Genomic DNA, 9,669 nt, shown 5'->3' with positions numbered 1-9,669 from the left:
AGAAAATTTGATGGAAGGGAGAAGTAACTCGAGTTTTCAATTGCTTGATCAGTCTTTTTCAGACCTTAGTCACTGCAAATAAAACCAATGTTGAGTTGACTTTTGTTTGTCAAACATGATTGTTCAATTTCTTTTCTTTTTTTTCCCCTTTTGGTTGGACAACAAGAACGAAAGAAAGAAATTTCTATGGTCCTGACTCCTGAGCTTGTTAGTCCTATGGATGTTTCAGAGATTACAATGTCGTCTCTTTCTTACAATGTTACTGCTTGAGAGTGAAACAAAATGTTGGTCTTAGGCAAAAAAATGTCAGTCTTTTTAAAATACATAATTTTTAACAATTAACATCCTAGAATTTAATTGTTTTATGTAATCTTTCATATATTCCTCATGTTAAATTCCTTGTCAAATAATTATCAAATAGTCATAAAAATGCACAAGCCGGGATCCAAACCGTAAAATTGATGTAACTATGCTGGCAAAATAAGAAAATGAAGAAACTTTATTTAAATATAAGTACTAAATTGTCCTGGTAAGGGAAAATTTTAGAAAAAATATCCTAAATTTATTATTTTTCAATTTAGACACCTAATACTTTAAAATGATAGAGAAGAAAATAAACCCAAATTGAAATTCTGAAATTCAAGAGAAATAGATGGCAAAAATATCCCTTTGTTAATCCCACCGAAAAAGCGTATTGTTAATCCCAAATCAAAACTTGCAATTTCACAATCAGGATTTTTTTCCCCAAATGAATTAACATCATTTTTAATTGACTCACATTATTTCACATGTTATGTATCAGAAGAAAAATGTGTTATTAATATCAAGTTAAGATTTGTTATTTCACAATTACGACTTGTTATTCTCAGATAAATCGTTATTTGCAAAGGGATTTTTTGTCAATTTTTTTAATTTCAAAATTTTAATTTTGGTGTACTTCCTTCTCTGTCATTTTAAAGTGTTATGTGCTTGAATTAAAAAAAATTAATTTCAAAGTTCTTTTTCTAGAATTTTCAAAAAAGAAAAATAAAAAGAAATGATGACTTCATGTGAAATAGACACAAGCATATATCATTTTGGTATTCTGACACTTAAAACATATTCGTCTTAGCATGTGACTTATGTCAATACAGGTTTCCTTTTATTTGTTGTATTACTTTCCTTTTTCAGTCATTAAAAATAAATAATTTTTTTAATTAATATGTGATACTTAATCAAGACATTTTAAGTATCGTTGATATTTTAAGCTTGATCATTCATAGATATCGCATGAAGGAGAAGCACAAGCTTTGCATTTTTCATGTTACATATCATGCATTATCAATGGGGATGACTATATAAAGTGTTTATATTAACAGTAGATGCATAGATTGAAGTTGCAGTATTTTTATGTTCATTGAAATAGTGGATATAATCTATATAAAATTTTATGATTTTGAAAAGAATAAAATTTGAGTTATAACTTTAAACTTATTTTCATAATTAATATAATTAGTTTTGCACAATCAAGATATTGAAAAAGCTTTAGATATCAATATTCATGGGCATATATATAAATTCAGAATTTTAAGGAACACCATTTTGTGCGGACATGTTTTGATTTTGAAAACAAATGGCTATACTTTTAGTTGGGTTTCAATTGATATTTCCTTTGGTTGAAACTTTGTCCTATATTTATCTTCTATGTTAAGAGGGAGATTTAATTATCAAGCACATTTATAAAGAATAATTTATCTAATGAAATCATTCTAAAATCATATCGATATGCTCTAAGACTTCATTGCCAATAAAAAATTAAAGCTTCAACAGAGCATATAATCTAAAGTAAATACTCACGGCCTATTTTGGATTGCAAAATTTGCATTACAAATTTAAAGGATCTTTTTGAAGGTAATAGTTGTTGGACAACAATGCCTACTTTTGCCTATGCTTCAGCTGAAAGTATTACTATATGAGGATAAGCTTGCTGTGCTTATTACATATAAAAATAAGCATTGGGAGAGGGATGACCCTCATTTAATTGATTTGTGAGTGATAGAGGAGGATTGGATTAAAATGTACAATAGTACTCCCAATCCCTTGCCATTCCAATTAGTTGTGTGGAATATTTGGAGGAATGAAATTATCAGCAAAGCCTTTTCTGATAAGTAAGGAGAAGTTTTTATGCATCAGCTTAATCTCTACACCCACAAACGTAGGGTGGATCCTATTCCCAATTGCTTTGATGTTCTAGGTATGTGATAGGTTAGATCATTCTTATTATTGTTTTGATAAGAAAATCTTACGAAGTTCTTCATACCCATACAAATAGAAGAATGCTCTAATCGTTAAGGATAATAAAGTCATAACCTTGTCAAAAATATGTTTTTCCTATGAATTTAAATCGCAAATTAAATTCGTTGACTCTTCATGAAAGATGGTGTTGTCAAGACTATCTTTTATACACCAATATAATTGTTCTATTCAATCTCGAATCATTAAAAGCCAGGTTCCAATCCTTGGAAAGACATTTTTTTTTTTTGGGTTTCCAAATACAAAGTCTGATCCTGTTCAAGGAATAAGATTTTCTGAAAAGTTTTAAACCTTTCAAAGTTCACTTTCAAGTAACCTATCTAGTGGTTCGAGTACCCACTTTAACCCTTTTACAAAAACGGTAAAAACCGTAAAAAACCCATGGTTCATATTCAACCATCGAACACATTCTTTTTCTATCCAACCTTTTTGAATCTTATATCAAATCAATTATGGCCAGTAGGATCTAACATTCAATATTCTGGCCATAGACTCATACAACGAGTTACATATACATATACACATAATTTTAGACAAAATAATAACTATATATCAAAATATTGATCATTTCCTTCATATCAGTTACCATGGTTTATCTGCCCTTAGCCACCTCCTTATGGAGGAATATTTACATACCAAAATAGATATACAATATATCTTCACTTCAAAATAAGATGCATTTTAAGAAAAATATATATATACAAAAGATCGCCAGCTTTCTGCACTTTTAAACTCCACCGATCACTACTCCATTGCCCTTAGGAGTACTTGCTCTTACTGTATTACATGGAAGAAGGGGTGAGATTTTAAAGAATCCTAGTAGTAACAAATTTCCCTTACGTAATCATACAAGATCACAAACAACATGCTACACAGGCCAAAGAGAACAACACCTTGCATCCAAATATAATCAATGATGCATATACACCATACACCCATATAGCTAATCGCTATCTATCGCTCCCACATTCCAAAATAAATGGAAACCAATGCATATTGTCATGACAAATATTATTATGCAAAGGCAACTTACATGTTCTCATATACAATCAGTATAAAGGCACATCCAAGCATATAGCAATCGATGCACAATCACATCAAAGGAAAAGAGTTACTAGCTTTTGCTTTTTCTTCCGTACTAACTTCCCCTTGCTTCTTCCTTGGCTCCCTTTTTAATGGACTTGAACAAATATCAAATCCTATAAATTATATACGGAAGGGCAAATTAATATTTATATATATATAGATCATTTATTCTTAGGCTTCAAAAATAAATCAACAACCTTGAATATTCAAGGTCCTTAAAATTTATAATAGCAATAGTATTTCTTTCATACTTTTATAAAATTCCAGCTTTATCAATATCATTCTATCTCCTACTTTAATGTCCCCTAGTTTAAGATTACATTTCCTCTTAAACCCACTTGACCGAAAATACTTCCCCATTTATACATAATCAAATCATTGCCAAGTGATTTAATTTCAGCTGCAACATCCCAATATTAACATCATTCCTCCATTTCGTAATATATGGATATCTTTTGCCCCTCTAAAATGCTCATTTTACTGTAATAAAATTTAATCATTGTTCACAATAAGGTTGGTCCACTAACTAGAATAATATTCAGCATTTGAGAAGACAACCCAATAAACTTCGAATCAGATTTTAGTTCTCAAATTCAACAATTCCTCCTCTTATTAAAATTACATATTTAAAGAATAATCACTTTCCAATCCATGTAGCATTCAAATATTCAAACTCAATTTGCCCCTTTCCTATCCAGCGGTTTTTAACCCAAACAAAATAATAACTCCCTCTTCCATTAAACCATACAGCCTTCACCCCAAAATATTATGTAGCACTATTTTATCTTCATAATCATACTATCTCTTTTTCATTTTCCTTTCAAGTATGGAGGCCACGTATCAACATAAAACATTTGGAATGTTGGGTCTGAAGATGTCTTCGAGAATGTCATTAGATTAGAATCAGCCCAAGAGCAATTTCCTATATATGTGGGTTATAAAACTTGTCTTCAATTCCATCAATATTCAGCCTTATACCCAAGGAAAGAAAAGTCCGAAGCTAACCCCCCTGAATCACCCATCCCCTGTTTCGGCAATCAGGTACCAGAAAAAATGAACACAAACAGCAGCATAAAAGTGCAGGAATACTCTCGCACAACTCCAAATTTATGCTTCGATCAAAGCTTTCATGTGATTCTTGAATTTCTCTCCCTAGGGTAGGATTTTTATTTATTTCTTCCGCTCCCATAAAGTCCCAATCAAAGAAAACAAGGATAGAGGAAGGCCTAAGGGACTCACCTTAATTAGAAAAGCACACTTACATGCAAGAAAAACACCTCTGATTCTTTCTCCAGTAGTTCATGATGATTCGTCTTCCTCTCGCCCCTTCAAGCTCTATATGTTCGTTCTCCTTCTTAGTCAAGTCGGCAATAGAGGAGAATGAGAAGGGAGAACGTGTTTTGACAGATTAAAAAGGATAAGGGACGTGAAATGACCATCATGCCCTTTGGTCTTCATTTTCTTTTAATTTGATCCTTCTCTATTTTTTTTTTCAAGATAGTCAAATAATTCCATAAATCAAACCTGGATATTTTATATGGATTTTCTTCTTCCATTAGCTTCTTTAGTCCATAAAATAATTATCCTAAAAATCTCAGCTTAAAAATTATCCTCTAACTATTTTTCCAAGAAAATAGGTCCTAAATTCCTAAAATTAACTTTATAATTATTCAAACCATATTTGAAAGGTCTTAATCTCAATAATTTCTCTGAAAATTTATCCTTCAACATGGTTTACTCAAATTCATAAAATTTGGGATATTACAGGTGTGAAGTCCCACATTGGCTGGAGAGGGGAATGAAACACACCCTATAAGGGTACGTATATACATTTGGTATCAGAGCTAGGTTCGGGTTGATGTACCAGGGAGAACGCTGGGCCCTGAGAGGGGTGGATTGTGAAGTCCCACATCAGCTAGAGAGGGGAAAGAAGCACGTCTTATAAAGGTGCGGATATCTTTCTCTTGCAGACGCGTTTTTCTAGTGCTTACAACTGCACCCAAGGAAACAAAATCGTGAGGTGGCTACAGCTTCACCAAAGCGAACAATACCTGGGAGCGACACGTGGGACTCCATAATCCACCCACTTAGGGCCCAGCGTCCTTGCTACCACACCGACCCAATGTGAGATTTCATAACAAAACCATGAGGTGACTACGGCTATATCAGAGCAGACAATATCTACAAGCAATACCTTGGGGTGGCTACAACTATACTTTGGTACTTGAAGACATTACAATTTGGTATCAGAGCTAAGTTTGGGTCGGTATGCCAATGAGGATATTGGGCCCTAAGGGGGTGGATTGTGGAGTCTTACATCAGTTGGAGAGGGGAACGAAGCACGCCTTATAAGAGCTGATAGCCCAATCATAACTCAACTCTTATAATATGATATGATTTATTATATCACTTGTAAGAACTGATGGAAAGAAAGATCAAGAAACTCTTCCCACTTTTAACCAAGAAAGTATTGTTTTAAAATACAGAAAACTTTAAAATCATTATGCTCCGTTTGGATAGAGAGAAAAATTGGAAGGAAAGAAAACGGGAGGAGAGAAAGTAGAGAAAAGAGAAAACTGGAAAGAAAATATTATCACCTTTTTTGTTTAGATAGACGAAAGAAAATAGAGAAAAAAGAAAATAAGCAAAAACATGAATGACCAAAATATCCTTATATAGAAGAATATATCATATTTAAAATCAAAATCAATATTAGAATAGCAAAATGATATTAACGTTAACATGATCAAAAAATTTATAATCAAATAATTTGATAAACATATAATTTCATAATTTTGTATTTTAAACCAAATAATTTTAGAGAAAAATATTATTTTTGAAGGTTACAAAGTGGATAATTTTTAAAATGAAATATAATTAAAAGAAGTATATAAATTAAACATGATCCAATATCTTCGAAACCAATGTCATTCCAAATCCAAAATAGAACCATAGCAAAAACATTCCCACAATAATAAACATGGATAAGAATCAATCTTGAAGAGAGAGAAAGCAAAAGCATCAAGTCAACATCAGGGAACTAAAATTATCTCCCAATTCTATCAACTCAAGCAGAATTGCAGGAAAACCATGAAATTTTAGTAGCAGTAGTACAAAGGAATTATTTTCTCTCCTATCTCAAACGTGAAATCATGAGGGACACGGTCCATGAATTAGAATGGTTGAAAGGAAAAAGAGTAGAAAATAAAAGGGAAAAGATGGAGTAGGGATAAAAGGAAATATTCACCTGATAGTCGAAGCAATGATGGAGCTACGATGGTGTTTTGGACCTAGCCCTTGCGTTTGTATTAAGAAGAATGATTTTGAGTGGAGTTTAGGATGGGAGGCACGGCTAGGTACGTGTGCAAATTTTCAGAATTAAAAAAAAAAAAAAGGAACACACAAAGGAAAAGGGGCAAGTACAAAAAAATAAGTTTTCTTCCCATTTTCTCTCCATATGTGGAGAGAAAAGTTGGAAGAAAAATATGGTGGGTCCCACACCTTATTTCTTTCCAACTTTCTTTCCTCTCATTTTTCCTCCCCCATCCAAACAGGAGAAAACACACTTCTCTCCCTATTTTCTTTCCTAGTTTTCTTTCTTCTTTTTTTCTCCCCATCCAAATAGGGAGTTAGCAACGACACATAAAAGTATACTGACAAATATCTTCCTTAGTAAAGTACCAGACGCCTAAACTCATGTCTTCTTTATAGTGTATATATGTTCAATAATATATTGTTGGTTAGAAAGATGAAAACTGAGTCATTCAGCAGATGGATGCTTGTGATGTATTTCAAAAACAAAAAGAAGTTTTGATGGATACACATTTCCTCCACTGCTAAATTTGTAATTTTGATGACAGCGCTGCTTCAAGACGTGTTGAAAATCATGCATATTAAAATCCATCTATACTTAACGTACTTGGCAGGCATGGTGGGATCTCCCACTGTACAACTGATAAGATGAGAAAACCTAGAGATGGAATTTCACCGAAAAGAAAGTAAAGCTTCCATAAGTATTTCTCAGGCAAAATCCCTTTAATGTTTGTGAATAAGCTATGGTTTTTTGTCTTGAGATAAACAAAGAAATAAATCATTAGAAGGTGATTGATTGTGGGGTGATGTTTGAAAGTTTTGAAATGTATCATGAAAGAGAAATTTCTTTTTTGGATCTAATCGCACATTTGAATGAGAATCTACATCATGGGACACCTTTCATGGCATGATGGATTATGTCTTTGATAGATAAATACTATCTCATATATTTAATATAGAATTCAATAACTAATTTATCAAAATTAAATAAATTAGTTAAGTTGGTTAATTATAATAAATGAGTTTTCTTTTTTCTAAAATGCCATTGTTAATGTGCATTGGAACTACACCTCTGCAGGATTATTTGGGGGAGAAATAGATAAATATTGAAAAAAATAGATTTGAATCTTTTATTTAGGATCAAATTAAATTTTCATTCAGCTCTTATATTAAGGACAAGTAGCATTACAACTATCAAATTTTTTGAAATGCATGGAGTGCTAATTTTATTTTAAAAGTAGCATGGAATAAAATGAAACGTTGGTAATTTTAAGTTTCTTATTTTGAAAAATAAGAATAATTTTAGTTGAATGAAAATAAGCCTAAATAAATCATATCAGTCCCTCTTTAAACAAATGCTCAACTTAGAAAAAGGAAAAAGGGAAATGTGGTGGGTGGTGGGTAGCTTCCTAGTTCTCCCATGTTTTTCTCTGCCACCACTTTAATTTGAACCCTTCAACGAACAAGCTTGTAATCATTACCATATAATTAGAGTTAAGAGATTAAACAGATTGCACGAAAGCTAAGAGATGAACATGAAATCTGGGATCATTCTTCTGCTAGTTTTCTTCCTCTTTGTGGGGGTCGATTCAAAAAAGACTTCTCTTAAACGTAGTGATTTTCCTGAGGATTTCTTATTTGGAGCTGCTACTTCTGCTTACCAGGTTTCATTAATTGATTATTCCATTAATTACATTTCTAACTGTTTGATTAATATTAGTTAATCTGGTGTACGTGATTATTGATATTAATTTCTTGTGAGAATTAAGGTAGAGGGCGCAGCAAAGGAAGGAGGTAGAACCCCTAGCATATGGGACACCTTCGTTCGACAGAAAAGTAATTATTCCAATATCACATTGCCTCTTACACAATATTCTTATTTGTTTTACTATAATGATTAATTAGCTTTGAAACATAACGTGTTTTTTTGTTCATAACCAAATGTCTTTCTTATTAGTTTTTTGAGATCAATCACGTTCACGTTCCTAACATTTAAATCAAAATCCCACAAACTTCATTATGAACGACTTAATGATTTAATTTTGAGATTATTGACATAATGTTTACGTACATCTATCATATCAGATAAGATAAGTAACTCTAGCACTGGAGATGTTGCTGCCGATTCATACCACCATTACAAGGTACTTAACTAATTTTGCTGCACACACACACACACACACACACACACACATATATATATAATTATTTATTTTTTTGAATTATATATTATGGAAATTTGAGAAAATTAACACTTTTTGCAGGAGGATGTGGAATTAATGAAGGACATAGGGTTTAACGCATATAGATTCTCTGTCTCCTGGAACAGGATACTACCTGGTGATGATGATGATGAGAAATTAATTAAATATATAGTATATAATAATCATTTTAAATTTATTGCCATATAATATCAAAAATTTAGATAAACAAAACTAATTAACAGAGAAGTTTTGTCATCTCAGGGGGAAACCTCAAGGGAGGAGTGAACAAAGAAGGCATCGCATATTACAATAATCTTATCAATGAAATTAAGGCAAAGGGTTTGGAACCCCTTGCAACTCTATTCCATTGGGATCTTCCTCAATCCCTTGAAGATGAATATGGCGGATTTCTGAGCTCCAACGTCGTGTAAGCATTTTCGTTGAATCTTGCTTTCATCACTAATATATTCCCTTCAGTCTATAATATTAATCACTTTAACTAATTCATCAAAATCAACAAATGATGATAGTTAACTCGTTAAATATGTCTCAGATTAAAATTTTATTCCAATTTTACCCATCACGCTAAGTGAGGTCGTGAAGGATGAAAAGCACAAGGAATCAAGTTGAAGCATTACTTACACGGACAAAATTAACAGATAAACATTAACTACATAATAGTTAAGTGACTTATATTGTGAAACGGAGGAAGTACTCATGATAAGAACCTAATAAAACTAATATTAATCAGTAATTAGATTGAGTTTGAGGGAGA

The 9,669-nt window shown here is 32.1% G+C and overlaps 1 protein-coding gene across 1 annotated transcript; it reads left to right on the top strand.

The window, feature by feature from the left end:
- The first annotated feature begins 8,219 nt into the window (after positions 1–8,219).
- On the top strand, positions 8,220–9,325 carry LOC114743358 (beta-glucosidase 13-like). The gene is made up of 5 exons (XM_028931565.1): positions 8,220–8,354; positions 8,460–8,532; positions 8,767–8,834; positions 8,955–9,030; positions 9,156–9,325. Exons 1-5 carry the CDS (start codon positions 8,220–8,222, stop codon positions 9,323–9,325), a joined length of 522 nt encoding a protein of 173 aa, XP_028787398.1.
- Positions 9,326–9,669: the final 344 nt, after the last annotated feature.

The sequence above is a fragment of the Neltuma alba genome, unplaced genomic scaffold (assembly GCF_004799145.2).
Source record: "Neltuma alba isolate B1F8T4 unplaced genomic scaffold, ASM479914v2 tig00003997_pilon, whole genome shotgun sequence".
Taxonomy (NCBI): domain Eukaryota; kingdom Viridiplantae; phylum Streptophyta; class Magnoliopsida; order Fabales; family Fabaceae; genus Neltuma; species Neltuma alba.
This window is presented reverse-complemented; position numbering and strand designations above follow the sequence as displayed.